Source organism: Rhinolophus ferrumequinum, chromosome 2, assembly GCF_004115265.2.
Source record: "Rhinolophus ferrumequinum isolate MPI-CBG mRhiFer1 chromosome 2, mRhiFer1_v1.p, whole genome shotgun sequence".
NCBI classification, from domain to species: domain Eukaryota; kingdom Metazoa; phylum Chordata; class Mammalia; order Chiroptera; family Rhinolophidae; genus Rhinolophus; species Rhinolophus ferrumequinum.
Genome location: NC_046285.1, coordinates 79,441,703 through 79,464,264, shown reverse-complemented (window position 1 = coordinate 79,464,264; position 22,562 = coordinate 79,441,703). Strand labels below are relative to the sequence as shown.

Sequence of the window (22,562 nt, the reverse complement as noted above, 5' to 3'; positions counted from 1 at the left end):
ACTTAATTCTAATTTAATTTATCAATGTATTGATATAAGCATCTTCCTGAGTTTCACTTATATAAGCCTGATTACAGGTATCTAAACAAATCATATACTTATAAACGAAAAGATTCATCTTGCCTGTTTTTGCTATATAATTTCTTAGCAGATTTTCCGACTGTAAGTAGTATGGAAGAACTTGGACTAAAGGCAGTCAGAACTGGTCTTTTCCACCTTCTTCCCTTTGCCCAAATTCTTTACCTTAGTTACGTAAGAGCAAGGACATGTATCTTCTATTTCTTGTTTGTCCCACTGTTCCTAGCAGACTGTTCTGCATGCAGTAAAATGTAAATACATGTTGACTATATGAAATATATATAGCATAATCTACACAGACGTTGCTAATATGAAAGCTCAAAATCATTTCTATCTCCTTACTCTCCCAAATCTGTATCTTTTCAACTGTTAAATCTGATGCTACTTCTTCTTAAAACATCTCTATACCTTCTGTAGCCAAACTCCAGCACCAAATCCCTTCACCAGGACCTAGTCATTCTACATCTTTTTTCTGGCCTCCTTGGCTCTAATTTATTAGAGGCTGACTAAAAGGTAGAGACGACCTAATAATGCATAATAATATAAATAACCCCTCCTCTATAATGAAAGCTTATCGTATGTACTCACTGTGCTCATTGTATGTACTGTCCTGTGCACTTTGTAATTTAACTCACTTAATCCTCACAACAATCCTATGAAGTAGGTATTAGCATCACACCCAAGAGATGAGAGAGCTGAGGCGCAAAACTTGCACTTGAACCCAAGGCTTAAAGGTTTTCCATTACTTTGTCCGACTCTGACCTGTTTTCACAGCCACCACTGTTTTGCTTCCATATAATTGATAAAATTATATACACCTAATTTGTTCTAAACATTACACTGACTCCCCCTCCACTCTAAAAATACTAAGAGAATGCCAGTCTTAGAGAAAACTCAAAGTGTATTTGAACAGATGAGGAGGAGGAAGATGATAGTGATGATAACAAAAAAAAACATAGTCTAAACAAGCTCTTAAAGTTTAATGATTTCATCCTGTTTTGTCTCAAATCTATACATTTGAGGCTGATTCTGCTAAATTTAAAGATGCTTATCATGCCAAATCATGTGACAATTTAGTAACTCAAAACACATTTATGATTTACTGGCATAATATGAGTTGGAATAAGAAGGAAGTGAACCTTCTTGGAAACATAAGCTGATATTCCCTGTTCTATAATAAAGGCTGATAAAATCACACACTTAAAAGCCCGAGACTTTAAAAAGACCACCCAGAAGAAAGGGACTCCTAAGAAAGTGACCTCTGACTTAGCCGCCTGGCAGATCCTTACAACAGTTAACAAATGCCTGAGAAGTACCTGTAAAACTTTAGCATTTGGTTGAAGAGGTTTAATGATCAGCTGCTTGCCTGCTGTGTAAAGAACCTTTTCTGAATCAGGGCCCCATGCGACTGAATACACTGGTGTGCCTGTAAAAAAAAAAAAAAGAGAAAAGAAAAGAAAAACCTGATAAACTAATTATTATGCCTTACAAAAAGGGAGAATGTTAAGAGGATCAAAAAAATAATTTGGGGTGTAATTTTGTTTCCTCTTAATTGAAAAACCTTTTTAAACTGGATTATATATAGCCTTATACTGAAGTACAGACTGGGTTAATATTACCATTGAAAATCTACCTTGACAACTGGAAAACTATTTTTTAACTAATTTTGATCTTGCTGAGAAAGATGGAGTTTTTAAGAATTGTATCATTGAAATACATGAAATAGACACACTACATTATTTTAAGATATAAAGAGATATATAAGGAGGTATCCTTTTCCATCAAGAGCCATCAGTGTTTAAACTGACTCGAGGCATAAACTGACTTAAATTTTCCACACAAATATAGACATTATACTCATCTTATAGATTATTTCCCATTCCTGATGTTGCTACAGGCCACAGTACTTTCCTTTATCTGCTGTTGAAGCAGTAGTCTAATGAATAGAAATCATCCAACCCCCCAATAATCTATCTCTCCCATCTATGAATTCATAAATGGCAAAATAAATATCAGATTAGGGAAAGTTTTTCTATCAATCAAGTGTGGCTTTGGCCTGAAAGCTAGGCTGAAAAGGGATCAAATGTCCTATAACCAGGACAAAGCTGACTCCACTTCCAGGGGAAAGGTACGAGTTTGATTTACTTATCACACAAAAAACTATATTAAATGTTAGACTGTTTTCAATTTCCTAGAATAGGAACCTAAGAGATGGTATTTCTTAACTCAATTACTTTCTAGATTACCTAATATCTTCTGGAAGGCTATACTTTACGTGATCCTAGTTTTTCAAAAAATATCATAACTATTGAAAGCATTAAATATTTGTACTCCACTGTATGACCCAGTTACCTCTTCATTAGGGAAGTGAATCAGGTTATAAAATTAATCTATGAAATATTAACCCACCTGTATATAGAAAACCAAGCCTTTAAAAGTTGTCTAAGTCTCCTAAGTCAGACCATTACAGCAGTTGACTTTCTGAGAACGAATGAGTGAATGTTTCAGGAATTTACTTTCTCAATAGAAATGAAATGTGAATATGAGGATTTATGAGGATCAATCAATATTTAATTATTTATTTAAACAGTAAATCCAACCGATGCTAATCAACAGGGAGTAATCAGTAATCAATGGGGAATACATGTCAGCAAGATAAAAGCTTGTGTTCAAGTGGCATCGTACTCTTTTTGTGCCATTTTCTTCCCAATCAGAATCCAGCAGAGAGCAAGTCTCAGTCGTTTACAAGACTTAGAAAGTCTAATTTAAACCTAGTCCAAAAAAAATCCTGAAGATATCTTCCACAGTTTAGGTAAGACATTTTATTGCATCTAAATATCCTGTTTAGTCAATGACATCTAGGATTGTTCTGTATCAGAGGAACCTACAGATGGCCAGTGAGACAGCCAACCTCCGAAGGCACTCCTCCTTCTTCTGTACTTGGTAAGTACGTTCTCTTGGAATATTCTTTGGAAGTAGCCAGGAGCTGACCTGGGCTTCAAAAGTATACTTTCTTGGAGCTGATGGGCCCTGAAAAAACACACTGTTCCCAATATTACCCAATAAAAGAAATTTTAAAAAAACAAGTATACCTTCAAATTAACAGAGTTCAACTCTAATAAACTCCCCAGAAAATGTAAATAAAAATTTCACATATCTCAAATGTGGTTCTTGGGTGAGGACTAGGAGGGAACAGGAGGAAAGCTTATTTGATAAGGTGGTGGAATTATAGGTACCTTCTTAATTTCCGTTATTATAGTTGTAATTATTGTGCAAAAAAGTAAATTAATATATTTTAATTACAGACTATCAAATCTTCAAGAATACATTTGATAAAATTACACTTTCCTGGGGTATATATTAAACTATGACAAATGTCTACCCCCAAGGAAATAATTCAGTAAATACAACTCCCATTGAGTTATACAGGATGTGACTCTAGCCCTTCAGTTGTGGTAAAAGGCACCGTTGGGGTATAGGATGAGGAGCTAGGGACGCTTTTGTCCTCTTTAACATTGAATTTGTGGCCCCATCAAGTCAGCTGTGTCACCATTTCCTTGTTTATAAAACTTATAGATCTTCAGAATACTTATTTTTCCTTTTTGGACCTGGAGATTATTCATTTCTTGTTTATAAAACAATTTTTAAAACAATAATAATGTTAAAGAAACAGGTATAATAACTTATGGTTTAAAACAAAATAAGCTTATGGAGATAAGTTAAATAATTCCTTTGTTATAACATGTGGTTTTTAACCACATTCCTTCCATCAAAAAATAAATATGGAGCTATTTATGATAAATAAGCAACCCTAAATAAGATCAATAGCTAAGTCTCATTAGTTCAATCTTCCTAACCATCAATATTCAAAATGGATAAAACATCAAGAACTAAGGAAAGTCTTCATTATATTCACCCCTTATAATAAAATATTAAGTGTGGAATTACTGTGTATATGAATGTTTCCTTTTCTAAAAGGAGATATACCACACATCGCTGTACAATTTCCCAATTTGGGTAGTTCTAATAAAGATTATTATTGAAAGTGGATAAATTAGCTTCATAAAGAAAATAATGATTTCTATTATGATGAAATCAATCTATTAGCATTTGAAACAAAAACATACTATATAAAATGTTTTTAAAAACACACTTATTAAAACACTGAATTACTCCCAGTGCTATACACTTCACTTTACAAAGTCAGGTGGAAATAACATATTTAGCTTTTCAGATTGAATAACTTTAAAACAAGATGTTTTTAATTTCATCATTAACAAAAAATGGACCAAAAAAAGAAAAATAGTTTTATTAGAGTTAAGTAATTTCTTGCTTTTTATATTGGGAATTTTTATTTATGTTCCATTTCAGTTAAGACACTCAAAAGATCTTGTTTTTCTGACTTTGTACACTAAGATCATGTGACCTTTTTGACATTTTTTAAGAAACCACATGCACCTGGGGTTGTGTTAAATGTCAGACCCTTATCTCTCTGTAAAACAAATTATCTAAATTCTTTCAACCTGTTGAAGGCATTTTAAACCACAGAAGAGGAGACAAAAATGTATTTCAATTGTTTTAAGGAAGTACATGGTTAAATATACCATGTTTTTCACATTCATACTAAAAGGTATCCCCTAAAAATGTTGTTTTTGCATGTTTTTAAGAATGCTTTTGAAACAAACTCTTCACTATTATAATGAAGCATTAGCTATCTTTGCCTTGAATACAATATAGATCTAAACTAAGTGACTATAAATAAAGTGCTTAGAACAGAGTCTGGAACTATATAAACACTATCTGTTCGTGACTGCTACTAGAAATTACTTTGTAATGCAATAAGCAATCATTTATTTATTGTGTTGTTCATGGGAGTAGGTACTCTTTTTTTGTTTGTTTGTTGCCAAATTAAGAATTCAAAAATGAAGAATTATTTCCTTCATTCTATTTGTAGGGACATGTACTAACAATAGGTAATCAAGTGGGATTTATTACACAAAAAAGCAACTTTTTGGTGAGATATGTCACTGTGTCAGTACAGAGAAAAAGTTTAAATGAAGGCATTTGTTTCTTTAGTTTCTATCAGCCACCTCTCCTTTGGGGATCTCGACTTCCCCCATAGCTTCACCTTTCACCTTTCTGTAACTGACTGTCACACTAATATTTCAGCCTTTACCTCTAAGCTCTAACACAACAGTTCCACTTGCCCCAAAGACATGTCAGAACTTCAAACTCTACAAATTCAAAGCTTTCATCCCTCCACACATATCCCCTCACTTATTCTTCCTTCTGAATTCTCTACCTCTTACAGGGTATCCATTCCTCTCAGCTACGGAGAACTATTCACTTTTTTCAATTCTATCACCACTGCCTTTGTTCAAGCCTTAATCAACACTAGCACAGAATATTTTAATAACCTCCTTACTGGCCACCCCATTTAACCTCTATCTCCTCTAATGTATCCTACATATTACTGCTAAGGTATTCTTCCTAAATGACAACCCTTATCTCTTACTCTTGCGCTCAAATCTTTTTTTTTTTTTTTTTTTTTTTTTTTAGGTTTTAGAATAAAAAGCTACAGAAGCAACTCCAAAACACTCCATTTAGCATCCAAGATCATCCATGTCTTGGTTCTTCTGGCAGTACTATTCTTCACACAACCTACACTTTGGCCCAGAGGGTCTGCTCCCACTTACCTGACTTCCATGCCTTATGCCATTCTACCTCTGATCATCTAACTTCCTCCACAGCAACAATCCACTGCCAACAAGCCCATTTCCTTACCTAATTTCTTTATCTTTCAAAGCCCAGTCAAAGATGCTGCAATATTTGCCAGGAAGCCTTTCTGATACTTTCTCCACCCCCCCCCCAAAAAAAAACCATTAATCTCTGCTTTCCTTGTCCTTCCACAGTATCTTAGAGCAATGAGCACATTCTGCCTTGTATTACAGTTATTCGTATTTCCAGTTGACTTCCTTTACTAAGCTCATTAGGGACAGGTTCCATGTTTTGTCATGCCATTCTTCCAACTGAAAAAGGTTTGCAGTATTACCTATTCTAATTTTAATCTATAATTACAATATACAATGTAACACAAGATAGGGCTTAATTATAATAAGCATCACCAGCCTACATATTATTTTTCTCTAATAAGGAAAAATAACTCTTCAGAGGCACAAGTAAGAATTATTTTTAAACTAAGTCAAATTTTCCCCAAAAAACTTGGGATTGATGCTTCTTCTGTATTAGAGAAGAGGATAATGACTGTGACTTTTTCTCTCTGTACATCTGGTTCCAATCATCAAGAAATGAATTCAGGAATTAATTTCTATTCATCAAGGAATAAGTATAACATAAACAAGGACGCTTTCCACATTGTTTATTGAATTCCAAGTTGTACAATAATTCAGGCTTATGTTATTTCATTTGCACCAAAATTTACAATATTTCTTTTCAAAAGAGGCAAGAGTCCCCCCACCCCCACCTAACTTGACTTTGTTAATTGACTCTTTAGCATTCAGCTCTCAATAGTTCAGATTTATAATCACCCCAGTTTCTAATAAATCAAACAAATCTTATGAATAACCAGGAATTTTTCTTTTAAAGTTAGTATCATTATAACTTAGCTTCTCTAATGATTTTTCCCAGAGATAAAACAGGAAAAGTCTTTGCCTGATTAGGAAAATGTGAGTGACACCAATGATCAAAACCTCAAAAGTTAGATGCATAGCTCTATAGTAAATTTGTAATCCTTAATCTAGAAAAAGATATCAGGTGACTCAGTTGAAATACCAGTAGGTTAACTAAAATAAGAACATCTATCTAATTTAATTTTGCTCGTTAATCTTATAATTAACATTAACTTTGAGGTTGAGAAGAATAAGTAATAGGATTCAAATAAGATAAGAATGATAGATCCTTTCACAGCCATTTGATGTTAAGGACATTATAGCTATTTGGAATGTTGACAGAAAATAACATCACATGATATAAATATATAATAAAATGACCTATATTACATGACATAATCTGCATCTTAGCTTTTAAGAGCATCCTATTTACCCATCTAGTTGGGAGGAATAAAAAAAAGAAGAGTATGACCCATCCCTCTCCACAATAAACAACATACACAAAAACTAACTCAAAATGGATCATAGATTTAAATGCAAACACTAAACCTCTTAAAAGAAAATATAAGTGTAAATCTTCATGACTTTGGATTAAGCAATGTTCTCTAAGACATGACACTAAACTGAAAAGCAATTAAAGAAAAAAAATGGATAAACAATTTCATTAAAACTTTTGTGTTTCAAAAGATATCATCAAGAAAGTGAAAAGGAAAATCACAGAATGGATAAAAAAATAGTTGCAACTCATGTATCTAATAAGAGTCTATTAACCAGAATATATAAAGAACACTTACAATTCAACAATAAAAAGACAACCCAATTAAAAAGTGTGCAAAAGATTTGAATAGATATTTCTCCAAAGAAGATATACAAATGGCCTGCTCAATATCATTAGCCATTAGGGGAAACGCAATCAAAACTACAATGAGATACCACTTACACTTACTAGGATGATTATAATAAAAAAGACAGCCAATAATAAGTGTTGAGAATGTGGAGAAACTGGAGCCTTCATATAGTTCTAGTGGGCATGTAAAATGGTACACACACTTTGGAAAAACAACTTGAAGACTTTTATTTTCTGATATAGAACTATTTCCAAGATAGTTCATGACTCAAGTGAAAATAAGCAAGGAACACATTGCAGTAGATACAGTACGCAACCACTTATTTACAAAAGACAAAAAAGGAATATACAAAACAAATTTGATACATAAGAAAAGTTACACAGTTGCTTCTGGGAATGTCTGCTGGGTGACTGTACAACAGGGTAACATGAGAGACAGAAATAGTATTTAAGGGGTAACTTTTACCCTTTTATGTGCTTTAAATTCTGAACCATGTGAATGTACTATCCATTAAAAATTAATACTTAAAAAATAAAATAAAAAGATTTAAGTGCTCCTTGCACAGTACATACTAACAATCAAAATTTTATGATCACTATTATTGAAAACAGGGGTTGCAAACTCAAATTCCTACAGATTTATGTTGTATTCTACCATGTAGCATAAATGAGTAGAGTGTAAGAAAAATAAGAAAAGAAGCTGCAAATCCAACGAAAAACGGAGCAGCCACTACTGAACTTCAGCTGATTGCATTTATTCTGAAAAGCAGGCTTAATGTTGCCAGATCTTCCAGTTTTCAAGACATGAGAAATCCAAATTTGTATATGAAATGTCCTAATTTAATATATGGCCTCTATCATGATAGTAAGCCAGATTTAGCCCACAGTGCACTAGTTTATGACCTCCGATTTACAAAAAGTTTTTAATTTATGAACATACTCTGCTTCCAACTGCCCTTGCAAATTTGGGAACTCTAAATGCATTTTCTCAGTAAGAGTCAAATAAGTAGCAATTTGGTTCCAGATCCATTATACAGGTAAACTATAGCACTGTCACCTACCCTCTATAATTAACAATGTTTATATTAAACAACTTATTCTATGTCTCAACTTTAGACTTTGGAAGTCCAAAATGGTGAATCCAAAGATAGTAAAAGGGAAGGAGGTGACTGGGAAGAATTTAAGGAAACACAAGCAGCCTTAGGGGGTCACTGATGAAGGATCTTAGGCAAGAATTCAGATTACTGTAGTGGGTAGTGGATACACGCTTTCAGAATTTCTCTGAGATCTGTGTCTTTTGTAGACAACACAGTTAGTAAAAGAAAAGAAAAGAAAAAAGATTATGTCTCAGCAGCAACAGCAGAAAAGAACCACAGTCCCTGTTTCCAAGGGGGCTGATAGAAAAACTCTGTCAGTTGCTCATAAGTCAGACATCATAAAATGAGAATGTCAAATAATTAGCCCTAACAAAAATTATAAAAGCCAAAAGGATATCCTATGCCCACTAGAAGATTAAAATAAATTTATTTTCTAAAGGTACGTTTTATTGCTAAAGTAACAGAAATTAGTATTTTTTTCCTAACTGAAATTCACCCTGAATGCTTCTACCATCTCTAAATTTTCTACTTGTGGATAAATAGCCTATTTGGAGATTATCTATAGTGAAGATTTAAGCTCAGGAGAGAAGTACTCTCTAGTACTTCTGGTTACCTTTGCTAACATTTGGTTAACGTTAAGAATTGGAACTATTTTAATACTATCCTAAGAGCAAACATGATTTAAAAACGAATCTGGAAATTTTTGGAAATCATTTATTGAAAATGCTTCACAACATGACTTTATCATATAATTCTGAAGAATAGTCTGCCAAGCAAGCTTTTTGGCAACCTGTTCCTGAAGATCAGCTAGTACGTGCTCAGGTCAACTGCTTTATTTCAAACTGCTTTATTGTTCCTAGGTAAAATCTAATTAGGAAATAAATCTGCTATATAGAAAAAAACCCTATGTATCTAAATCCCAACAGGAATGACCCTGGATTGACTTTATGAGGTACTTCATCCTGATTAACATGGAAAACTGAGATGCTGCTGAAGTAGTTGTAGCTTTCCAAGTTTTGGATCATCCGGGTGTGCTGCTCCCTTCCATTAGTATAGTAACCAATATACAACATAATTTAGAAAGGGTGCTAATATTATCAAATTATTAGGACTTTTTAAGTAAGGAGAAACTCAATGTTTTCAATTACTATTGTTTACCTAACTAGACACCAAATCCTATTCCAGATAGGATATGCTCATAATGCTTCGGAATTATTTTAAAAAGAATCATTAGCCTATAACTTCATTTGTATAGATTCACTAACAAAGAAATGGCCCTTGAGTATTTCCTGGCTTGAATAATACAAGTACCTTGATCCACCAGACAATATGGAAAGGAAAAGGAAAAAGTGTAAAAGGAAATAAAAGATTTCAGGTTTTGAACCTGAGCAAAATCAGTCTTAGAAATTATATTAGACTGGTTTTTTAAAGGAAAATATTAAGACATGTTTACTGATTATATACATACCTTGCTGAGCTAAAGTTGATCTCAGCATTCCACTCTTTGACCAGATTTTTATTTGTCCATCTTCTCCAACTATAAAGAGAAAATAATAGTTGACGGTTTTATCTATAAGAAATAAATTTAAACATTAAATTTACATATACAAACATTAAATTTACATATAACCTGTAGCATCTGTATTAATCCATATTTAAAATTCAGACAAAATTTAATTAAATGACAGTGCTTCATAACAATAAAATTTAATTAAAATTACTTTGAAAACAATATTATCAAGTAGCCTGACTTCCAGGACAAAATTTTTTCCTTTAATATTAGAAGATTTACGAGTATATTATCCAAATAATGCTTTCATTTTCACTGAAATCTCCATACTAGAACTCTAAGAAAAGTGTTTTCAGTGTAATAAGATGAGTTGCAGCCAAATTTCAGTGAGTTGGGGACTGAGTAGATGAAGTAGTAGACTACTCTTTTGAATAGCTTGCCTGAAAGGGGAAGAAAGGAAGAGGAACTTGTAGCTAGAGAGAGTTATTGTTAACGGAGGGATTTTTTTCTTTCTTCTCAATTTTCATGACAGATGACATCTGAAGACATTTATACACTGAAAAAGAAACCACTGGAAAAAGAGCAATTGAAAAAACCAGGCAAGAGAAGAGGACAACTCACTGAGAAAAGTCCTACAGAAGGCCCAGGGAATAGGTGTGGTGGTTTTAAAACATATCCATAAATTCTTCGTTATTCCTCCTGTTTAAGATGTGGAGTTTAATGTCTCTCTCCTTCAGTGGAGCCTATATTAGTGACTTGTTTCTAAGAGAATGTGGTGGAAATGATAGAGTATGACTTCTGAAAGTGGGTCATAAAACATTCTGTGGTGTCCATCTTGCTCTCTCTTGGATCACTCACTTGGGGCAAAGCCAGCTGTCATGTTGTTAGAACACTCAAGCAGCCCTGTGGAAAGGCCCAAGTGGTGAGGAACTAAGTAAGGCCTTCTGCCAATAGTCAGAGAGGAACTAAGACCTCTTGCCAACAGCCATGGAAGTAAGCTACCCTGGAAGCAGATCCTCAAAACCCAATCAGGCTTTCATATGACTGCAGCTCCATCCAACTTCTTGAGTGTAGCACGGAACCACCCAGCCAAACTGTGAGATATACATATTTATAATCTTAAGTCACTAACTTTTGGGGTAATTCTTATGCAAAAATAGCTAACATACAATAGGTGAAGAGGAGAATCCTTGCAGTAGGACAGGAGATGGGAGACTAAAACGGGTAAAGGGCAATTAAATGAGATTATGTTGAATTTTAGAATTTAAAGAATTACAACTTTTATTTATTCTCTACTTGATCATTCCAAAAGCATTCTTTGACAGTACATTCTCCATAAGTCATATAAGAAAACTAATAATAATGACATTCTCAATTATAGCATTGTATAGCAGTCTAGATCAATAATGTGCCAATTACTTGCTATTAGTGCAAAACTTTGCTAAATAAGAATATTTTGTTCCTTTGGAAATTTTCTTTAAAAAATTATTTAAAATGTCATTTTGCAGACAACTTACCTGTAACTAATGCTGTTCCTTCATAATTCCATCTTCCTGCAAGTACTGCTCCACAGTGAGCTTCTACACTTTTTTCCACTCTTCCTAACTTGGAAATCAGATGAAATTTACCTAAAAGAAGTTATACTTGAGAAATCTATTTTTTGAAAATAATTTATTCAATCACAAACATCTGTTGAGTACCTCCATTAGACTGGTTAGCATAGTGCTAGGTAGTACTGGAGACAAAAGAGCAAATAATATAAGTATTCTTACTCTCAAGGAACACACAAATCTATTGGAAAGCAGACACAAAACAAAACTACAAAATCTTAAGACAAGTGGTGTAACAGCAAATACGTATCTCATATTATGATAGTTCAGAAGGACAATAAGAAGGACAATAAACTCTGCTGGCATATGATCAAGGGGGCCAAAAAAATGTCAAGAAAGCCCTTTCTATTTCTTTTGTTTTTACAGACTTTAGAAAAGGTAGAGAGGAGAGGAACCAAGATAGTCTTTAAATGCTTTTAAAAGATACAACTGAAAGCCTATTTTAAAATTTTAGGACTGAACTCACCAATAAAAAGGCACAGAGTAGCAGACTGGATCAAAAAACTAAACCCAACATATGCTCCAAGACACACATCTCAGCTACAAGGACAAATATGGACGCAAAGTGAAAGGGTGGAAACTGACACTCCAAGCAAATGGTATTCAGAGAAAATCAGGTGTAGCCATACTGATATCAGATAAAACAGACTTCAGGCTAAAAAAGGTAACAAGAGACAAAGATGGACATTTCAATAATAATAAAAAGGACTATACAACAAGAAGACATAACAGTCATCAATATTTATGCCCCCTTCAGCAACTACTATATAACAGAACTAAAAGGAGAAATTGACCAAAACACAATTATAGTCAAGGACCTAAATACATTATCAACAGCTATGGATCATCCAAACAGAAAATAAATAATGAAATAGCAGCCCTAAATGACACATTAGATGAAATGGACAAAATTGACATTTATAAAGCACTTCATCCTAGAACATCAGACTATACATTCTTTTCTAGTGTACAAGGAACATTCTCAAGGATAGACCATATATTGGGACATAAAACTAGCCTCAGCAAATTTAAGAAGATTGAATTCATCCCAAGCATATTCTCTGATCACAAGTCTTTAAAACTGAATATCAACTGCAAAAAGAAAGCAGGAAAAACCACAAACATTTGGAGATTAAACAATATACTTTTAAAGAACGACTGGGTCAAAGGAGAAATAAGAGGAGAGATCAAAAGATACATAGAAACAAATGACAATGAAAATACATCCTACCTAAAATTTGGGGGATGCGTGAAAGCAGTTTTAAGAGGGAAAATTTATATCATTACAGGCCTATCGCAAGAAACAAGAAAAATTCCAGATAAATAACCTCATGTTACACCTTAAAGAACTAGAAAAAGAAGAACAAATGAAACCCAAAGTCGCAGAGAAAGAAAATAATAAAAATCAGAGGCAGAACTAAATGAAATAGAGAACAAAAAGACAATAGAAAAAGTAATGCAACAAGAGCTGGTTCTTGAAAAGATAATAATATTGACAAACCCTTGGCTAGACTCACTGAGATAGACACAAATAAGCAAAATCAAAAATGAAAGGGGGAAGTTATCACGGATGCCACAGAAATACAAAGGGTCATCCAAGAATACTATGAAGGACTGTATGCCACCAAATTCAATAACCTAGAAGAAAATGGACGTAGAACATATAGCCTTCCTAGGCTGATCACAAAGAATTGGAAAATCTAAATAGAAAGATCAACAGTAAAGAAATGAATCAGTCATCTGAAACCTACCCAAAAGCAGAACTCCGGGACCAGATGGCTTCATTAGTGAATTCTACCAAACATTCAGAGAGGATCTAATATTGGTCCTACTCAAACTCTTCCAAAAAACTGAAGAAGAGACAATACTCCCTAACTCATTTTATGAGGCCAACATTACCCTGACACCAAAACTTGGTAAGGATAACACAAAAAAGAAAATTACAGACCAATATCTCTGATGAATACAGATACAAAATCCTAAACAAAATTCTAGCAAGTCGAATGCAATAATGCATTAAAAGATTATACATCATGACAAAGTGGGGTTCATCCCAGGGGCACAAGGATGGTTCAACATATGCAAATCGATCAATGTGATACACCATATAAACAAAATAAAGGACAAAATCATAGGATTATATCAATAGATTCAGAAAAAAGCATTTGACAAGATACAATATCCATTTATGATTAAGACACTTAATAAAATGGGTATAGAAGGAAAATACCTCAACATAATAAAGGCCATATATGACAAACCCTCAGTTACTATCGTAATTAACAGTGAAAAACTGAAGCCCTTTGCTCTATATTCAGGAACACGACAGGGCTGTCTGTCCCCTATCACCTCTGCTTTTTAACATAGTGTTGGAAGTCCAAGCCAGAGCAATCAGGAAAGAGAAAGAAATAAAAAGGCATCCAAATTGGGAATGAAGAAGTTAAATTGTTACTTTTGCAGATGACATGATGCTATATGGAGAAAACCCTAAAGACCCCACCAAAAAGTTATTAGAAAAAATAAACAAATACAGTAAAATTGCCAGCCTACAAAATCAATGTACAAAAGTCCATTGCATTCCTATTACTAACAATGAAATCTGAGAAAAAGAAATAAGAAAAACAAATCCATTTGCAATTGCAACAAAAAGAATAAAATACCTAGGAATAAACTTAACCAACAATGTGAAAAACTTATATACTGAAAACTAGAAAACATTTTTAAAAGAAATTGAAGAAGACACAAAGAAATGGAAAGACATTCCGTGTTCATGGATTGAAGAATCAACATAGTTAAAATGGCCATATTACCCAAAGCAATATATAGATTTAATGGAATCCCCATCAAAATCCCAATGGAATTTTTTAAAGAAATAGAACAAAAAACGTCAGATTTGTATGGAACCACAAAAGACCCCGAAGAGCCAAAGCAATCCTAAGAAAAAAGAATAATGCTGGAGGTATGATACTCCCTGACTTCAGCTTGTACTACAGGGCAACAGTAAACAAAACAGTATGGTACTGGCAGAAAAACAGACACACAGACCAATGGAATAGAATTGAGAATCCAGAAATAAACACACGTAAATATGGACAGATAATTTTCAAGAAAAAGCCAAAAATATACAATGGAGAAAAGACAGCCTCTTCAATAAATGATGCTGGGAGAACTGGAAAGCCATGTGCAAAAGAATGAAACTAGACTGCTACCTGTCACCATGTACCAAAATTAACTCAAAATGGATCAAAGACCTAAACATAAGACCTGAAACAATAAACTGCATAGAAGAAAACATAGGCACTAAACTTATGGATCTTGGATTCAAAGAGCATTTTATGAATTTGACCCCAAGGGCAATGGAAGTAAAAGCTAAAGTAAATGATGGGACTATATCAAACTGAAAAGCTTCTTTCCAGCAAAAGAAACCATCAACAAACTAAAGAGGAAACCAACTGAATGGGAGAAGATTTTTGCAAACAATGCCTCTGATAAGGGGCTAATATCCAAAATGTATAAGGAACTCATACAACTCAACAACAACAAAAAAACCAAACAATCCAATTAAGAAATGGGCAGAGGAACTGAATAGACATTTCTCCAAAGACACACAAATGACCAATAGACATATGAAAAAATGTTCAACATCACTAATTATCAGAGAAATACAAATAAAAACCACAATGAGATATAACCTCACACCACTTAGAATGGCTATCGTCAACAAAACAAATAATAACAAGTGTTGGAGAGGCTGTGGAGAAAAAGGAACCTTCATCCACTGTTGGTGGGAATGCAGACTGGTGCAGCCGCTATGGAGGGCAGTATGGAGGGTCCTCAAAAAATGAAGAATAGAATTACCATATGACCCAGCAATTCCTCTCCTGAGTATCTACCCCAAAAATCTGAAAACATTTATCCATAAAGACCTATGTGCTCCGATGTTCATTGCAGCTTTATTTACAGTGGCCAAGACATGGAAAAACAGCCAAGTGTCCTTCGATAGATGATTGGATACAGAAGTTGTGGTATATAAACACAATGGAATACTATTCTGCCATAAGAAAAGATGAAATAGTACCATTTTTCGACAACATGGATGGATCTTGAGATTATTATGCTGAGTGAAATAAGTCAGACAGAAAAAGTAGAGAACCATATGATTTCACTGATATGTGGGATACAAAACTGAAAACAACAGAAGAACAAGACAAACAAATGAAGAAACAAAACTCACAGACACAGACAATGGTTTAGTGGTTATCAGAGGGTTAAGGGGGGCGGGGGGGTGGTAGATGAGGGTAAGGGGGATCAAATATATGATGATGGAAAGAGAACTGACTCTGGGTGGTGAACACACAATGTGATATATAGATGATGTAATACAGAATTGTACACCTGAAATCTATGTAACTTTACTAACAATTGTCACCCCAATAAATTTTAATTAAAAAAATTTTTTTAAGAGTTTAATTGAAGAAAAATCGATTCCAATCAGGCAACACCAAACCAGAAGTATATAGTTAGGAGCACTCCATTGGCAGGAGGTCAGAGAAAGACTTTGATAGAGAAAAAGCGGAAGCAAAGTAAGGAAATTATTAATTGACTACAGCTAGTTGGCTGTTTGTGATTGGATGTTCTTACATTTCAATTTCGTAACCTTGAGGCCTTTACAGATTTAGATTTTGGTTTGCTTATGTAGGCCGATGGCATTGACGTCACCTCAGTCTAATGCCTTCCTCATTTAGTTAATTTATCAATTGATAATCCCAAATTTTAAAATACTTGTCTTACACGATATTACACTGTGTCAGGCACCAGGTAGACAAAAAGAAGTAGGCTACTTGGTTGCCTGCTTCATAAATATATAGACAAAAAAGTTAAAAACTTACAACTTTAAAGTATATAAAGAATACATAAGAGATGTCAAGGGGACAAATCAGCTACGCAAAGAATAAGTGCTACAGGAAGCTGAGAAAAGATCAGTGTGGTTTTGAATACTCATGAAGTCTAATAATGCATAGCTCGAAATAAATTAAGTACAGTGAAATTGGAAACTTTCCCCCAAATATATATGCATATGCAGTAAAAGAATAATGTGGCTGCCTAACCAAATTTTGTTTCCGAGGATTTATTTTGTTTGAATTCACTTTTAATTAAGGCTTTCAAGATTTGGCCTATTATTAACAATTCGTTAAAATATATTTAAGTCAGATGGTAAGATGGCTTTAAAATATTTCTCTGGAGAACTCTAACTATTACAGATGGCTTTAAAACATTTAACACCTAGCACCCTGTGGTTATTTCACTGACCACCTACCCGTTCCCACCAACAAAGTCATTCCCTCTTTTTCACACAGTGTACATTATTTGTAACTCTGTTGTAGCACTTTTTTTTTTTTAATTGGGCTGTGATTCATTTCAGGGCAGGGAGCCATGTCTTAGTCATATTTTATTTGCAATAGTGCTTTTACATGATCAGCATTTGTAAATTTAACCAACTCACAGTAACCATACCCAGTAACTAAAAATAAAATAAATAAATAAAATAAAATAAAATAAAATAAAATGGACTACTTTGACATTCTCTTCTTTCTCATTCAGTCTGATAGTTTACTTTTCCCATCCTTCATTTTCTAGCCCCTCAATTCTTTACCTTTATCCAGCCACTAACACCATCTACTTTCCCCAACCTTCCTTTTAATTTTATATTTACCTCTGGGTCATTTTTCAGTGTAACAATTACTTTGAATTAAAACTGTGCTATTGTTCTCTTTATGAGGCTAACTTAATATAACAGAAAATACAAGGGGAAAACAATCTCAAAATAGGAAACTGTAAGATGACATATAGTAAGTGGAAAGCTAAGTCTGTGGTCATTTACTTTACCCAGGTCTGTTTCACTAAATGGTACCATATTGCCTAGAACAAAAGAACCACATACTAAACAATTGTTGCATATGATGAATGAATTCATCACTGAAGAGATTAACCAAATAACTCTTGAACCAGAAATGAAAGGTCCAGAAGTTGTCTTTCAACCAATTCCATATTTCAGAAATTTTATGTATTTAGGCATATTGATATTTATTATCCTAAAAATACTAATACTGACTTTCTGACAAGTGCTAAAATTATTCTTGCTTCCTATGACCTCACAGAAGACATATTGGGACAACTAAGGTGAATTCTTTGCACAGCTTTGGCCTTTAATAAATCTTTGGCCTTTGCATATTGGCTGATTATTACAAATTGCTTGACTAGCACACCCAGAGTATAGTACACATATAAAATTACATATATCAAATATTTTAAAACCCATAACTATCCACTTAACTATTTTGGTTCTTCTCTCTAGCTTTTCTGTAACTTTTTATAAGTACAAGACCAAAATTAGAGATCAATTCATTTATTTCCAATTATTTGCTAGGATTGGGGTTGGGAAGAGAATATAATCAATATGATTCATTTATTAATTTATTAAACAAACAATGGATAATTTGGATAAAAATATGGATATTTAAATCCTGGAGTATGAAATTAATCTCTTATTGTTAATAAAAGATAAACTAAAAAGAGGAAAATGTTATAAAGAGAAAAGAACAGAGGAAGTAGATTAAAGTTACACAAAACACATTTTTTAAAGTTAGAAATGCCTTAAGAAATGTCCTAGAAACATGAGAAGGCTTGGAATAGGGTGTTAGGAAAAAAGGCACATGAGCACTTTCGCAGACTGCTTAATAGCAGAAATGTTTTGGCAGAAGGTTGCAAAAAGCCACAAAGATTGGTAACCGCTAACTTCTGATAAAAGAAATAAACACACAAATTCTTTTCAAAGTGGAATTTTAAATGGACATATTAACTAATAAGAGAATATAGGGATTATTTTAAAATGTCTAACACAATGTATGAAAATATCAACTTTCACTAAATATAATTTAAGGAGTGTTTAACGGCTTTACAAAAGATTATACCAGAATTCCTTTACATAGCAGCTCCCCTAATGCATTTTAAATCATTGAATTCTTTTTAAAATGTAAATCTTTTAACACATTGTTAAAGAAATATCTCCTCTACATATGGGATACAACTGCATGAAATATTCAAAAAGAGGTAATAATGTTGAAGGGAGAATTATTGGTGAGACAAAACACTTGGCAAAAGTCTGCCTTATGTATTTCAGGGCCTGCCCCCAAAACCCAGCGATGTTTTCTGAGTGTTACCACGAACACCACAGAAGAGGGAGGGGGACGGACAAAGGGAACATTGGAAGAGTGATGAACAAACTCAAAAACTCATCTTCTCTTCCAGCACTGAGGGGAAAAAATCAAGAGGAGAAAACTGGTGGCAACTAGAAAAGAAAACCTTTTGAACAATGAATTAAATCTTGAAGGAATTTTATTTGTAAGTATCAGGTTAACGTCACACAAAATGAAAAAGCCCCTGAGATCTGCTGTACAACATTATGCTTATGGTTAACAAAACCAAATTGTACAAATAAAAATTTGTTAAGAGGATAGATCTCATGTTACGTGTTTTTTTTCCAAATTGACAGTTATTCGTTTTTTTGTTTTTGTTCTTGTCTTTTTTAAAGTACTGGGTTAATAAAGAACACGGCACTAATATATAAAATGACCTCAGATCTTTATCTGGCAGGAAACCCCTTGACTACCTCCTGATGCCATCACTTTCTTCTTCTTTTGAACATTTCTTTGTTATTCCTGAATGCTATTTTCTGTCTGACCCTTCCACTTCTTTTCTTTGATCTATCATCCTTTTCCTTCCCTTTCACAAGATCTCAGATATTCCTCATCTTAGCCTAGCAGAAAATACTCAACTATTCTGCTTTGGTTCTCTCTTCTTCCCATATCTAGTTGTGGCATGTTATCTTATTTGTTTTTTTAATATAGTAAACCGAAAAATAAAATTAATTAAACATTCTAGTTTCTCAAGCATCATAGTATATTTTGCTTTATTTCATCTTGCAAATTTAGCTTTTAGATTACATTTGTTTTACTTTACTTTCTTTCCCCATCAGAAAGTGTTTTGCCTTTAGGTAAAACAGTACGCAAATATTGAACTCTAATTTTTTGCAGTAGTATGGGTTAGCAACTCTGAAACAACCTATTGTGTATTGTAGAATTTAGCAAATGAGTTAACATATTGAGAATAATGGGAGTGAGGCTTTCTCACTGTTTCCAAGTGAGAGAAAACAAACAAACAAACAAACAAACAAAACACTAGAATTTATCCTTTGGTGTTGAAATAGAACTGATGATATCAGAATTAACTCATGGTTTTTATAATAACCTGTTTCCCCGAAAATAAGACCTCGCCGGACAACCAGCTCTAATGCGTCTTTTGGAGCAAAAATTAATATAAGACCCGATATTATATTTTATTTTATATTATATTATATTATATTATATTATATTATATTATATTATATTATATTATATTATATTACATTACATTATATTGTATTATATAAGACCCGATCTTATATTATAGGAAAATAAAACCGGGTCTTATATTAATTTTTGCTGCAAAAGACTCATTAGAGCTGATTGTCCGGCTAGGTCTTATTTTCGGGGAAACACGGTAGTATGAAAAGAAAGGAGGAAGGGAAGGAGGAAGGGAAAAAGAGAGAAAGAAATAGCTGTAGATATATGTTTTTAAATATGCATTTATACTCATAATTCTTAACTCAGTCCTCTGAAAGGCCTTGAAGTAAACACATCCCACTGAAATGAGCACACCTAGCACTCTCATCTTGGTTTTTAAATACTATTAAACACCAAAAAAAGAACAGGAAAAAAGGCCGATTTGAGGGCTGGGTCTGGAAAAGCACAAGATGGGCCTGGAACATCTTGTGCCAGCAAAGCAGTGCTCAGAAATCATGAGGACACATTACCCCACGCACACACCAAGCAAAGTTTCATTTGAGCTGGCTTGATGGGGCTCCCACTGACCAAATCTGGGACAATTTTAATATCAAAATTTAAAAATGATAGTAACAGGATACTCAAAAGAATCTATGAGTCTAACTGACGTAAGTAAACAAATAAATGGGTGGGAGAAGGGAGGCTCCTCTCCTTGCAGTAGAATACCAACTAATCAATATGGAAGGAATTATGGAGTTTTTTTTAAAAATCACCATTTGGTAACCATCTTAGAATAAATGACTCAGCCAAGAATCATCAAGATGCTAAGATAATGGGAGGAAGTTTGAGGAGGAAGAGAATATTTTTACACAGTGTGAAAATATTCTTTCACAAATTATTTATTAAAAGGGAAAGAGAGTAACTTTACAGTAGATTAATTTAGTAAACACAACTTTTTGAAGTAATCAAAGTTAATACCACTAGTAATGAGTCAAATCAGCATCACAAATCTCCCAATCTGATGCCCTAAGAATTGATGCTAAAAATGTGTAAACTGAATCTAATCATGAGGAAACATCCAACAAAAACAAACTAAGAGACTTTCTATAAAAATAACAGGCCTGGGGCCGGCCCGGTGGCTCAGGCAGTTAGAGCTCCATGCTTCTAACTCTGAAGGCTGCCGGTTCGATTCCCACATGGGCCAGTGGGCTCTCAACCTCAAGGTTGCCAGTTCAATTCCTCAAGTCCCGCAAGGGATGGTGGGCTCCGCCCCCTGCAACTAAGATTGAACATGGCACCTTGAGCTGAGCTGCCACTGAGCTCCCAGATGGCTCAGTTGGTTGGAGTGCGACCTCTCAACCACAAGCCGGTTCAACTCCCGCAAGGGATGGTGGGCTGCGCCGCCTGCAACTAACAACGGCAACTGGACCTGGAGCTGAGCTGCGCCCTCCACAACTAAGACTGAAAGGACAACAACTTGAAGGTGAATGGCACCCTCCACAATTAAGATTGAAAGGACAACAACTTGACTTGGAAAAAAGGCCTGGAAGTACACGCTGTTCCCCAATAAAGTCCTGTTCCCCTTCCCCAATAAAAAAATCAAAAAAAAGGAAAAAAAAAGAAAATACATTGAGGTATTTATGGTTAAAGGGACATATCTGTAAATTACTCTGAAGTGTTTCAGAAAAAAGTGTGTGCCTGGTGGGGGGTGGGGAGGAGAGAGGAAAGAAAGCCAATAATGAAGAATACGGGACAAAATGTTAACAATTAGTGAATGTGGATAAAGGATATGCAGGAGTTATTTGTATAATTCTTGCAACTTTTCTGTAAATGTGAAATTATATCAAAATTAAGTGTGTGTGGGTGTGTGTGTGTTTAAACTCAATCATTTTGTCATCTGAGGTAAATTAAATTCTAGCTGTGGGTAGAGTCATTCTTCTAAGCACAGGCACTATAGGAAGTACTTTCACAAATATCTCATTTAATCAAAGTTCAGAAAAATAAAGTTAAAAAAAAAAACTAGGCCAGCCCGGTGGCGCAGGCAGTTGGAGCTCTGTGCTCCTAACTCCGAAGGCTGCCGGTTCGATTCCCACATGGGCCAGTAGGCTCTCAACCACAAGGTTGCCAGTTCAACTCCTCGAATCCCTCAAGGGATGGTGGGCAGTGCCCCCTGCAACTAAGATTAAACACGGCACCTTGAGCTGAGCTGCTGCTGAGCTCCCAGATGGCTCAGTTGGTTGGAGAGCGTCCTCTCAACCACAAGGTTGCCGGTTCGACTCCCACAAGGGATGGTGGGCTGCGCCACCTGCAACTAAAAAACAGCAACTGGACCTGGAGCTGAGCTGTGCCCTCCACAACTAAGACTGAAAGGACAACAACTTGACTTGGAAAAAAGTCCTGGAAGTACACA

At 34.3% G+C, this 22,562-nt stretch overlaps 1 protein-coding gene across 1 annotated transcript in view; it reads right to left on the bottom strand.

The window, feature by feature from the left end:
• IFT80 (intraflagellar transport 80) overlaps positions 1 to 22,562 on the bottom strand; it is a 106,603-nt gene that overhangs the window by 69,830 nt on the left and 14,211 nt on the right. The window contains exons 4-6 of the mRNA XM_033090443.1: positions 11,679 to 11,789; positions 10,120 to 10,188; positions 1,395 to 1,504 (exon numbers count right to left, since the gene is read on the bottom strand). Of these exons, the coding sequence (XP_032946334.1) occupies positions 1,395 to 1,504; positions 10,120 to 10,188; positions 11,679 to 11,789 (290 nt within the window). The remainder of the gene's footprint in view (positions 1 to 1,394; positions 1,505 to 10,119; positions 10,189 to 11,678; positions 11,790 to 22,562) is intronic.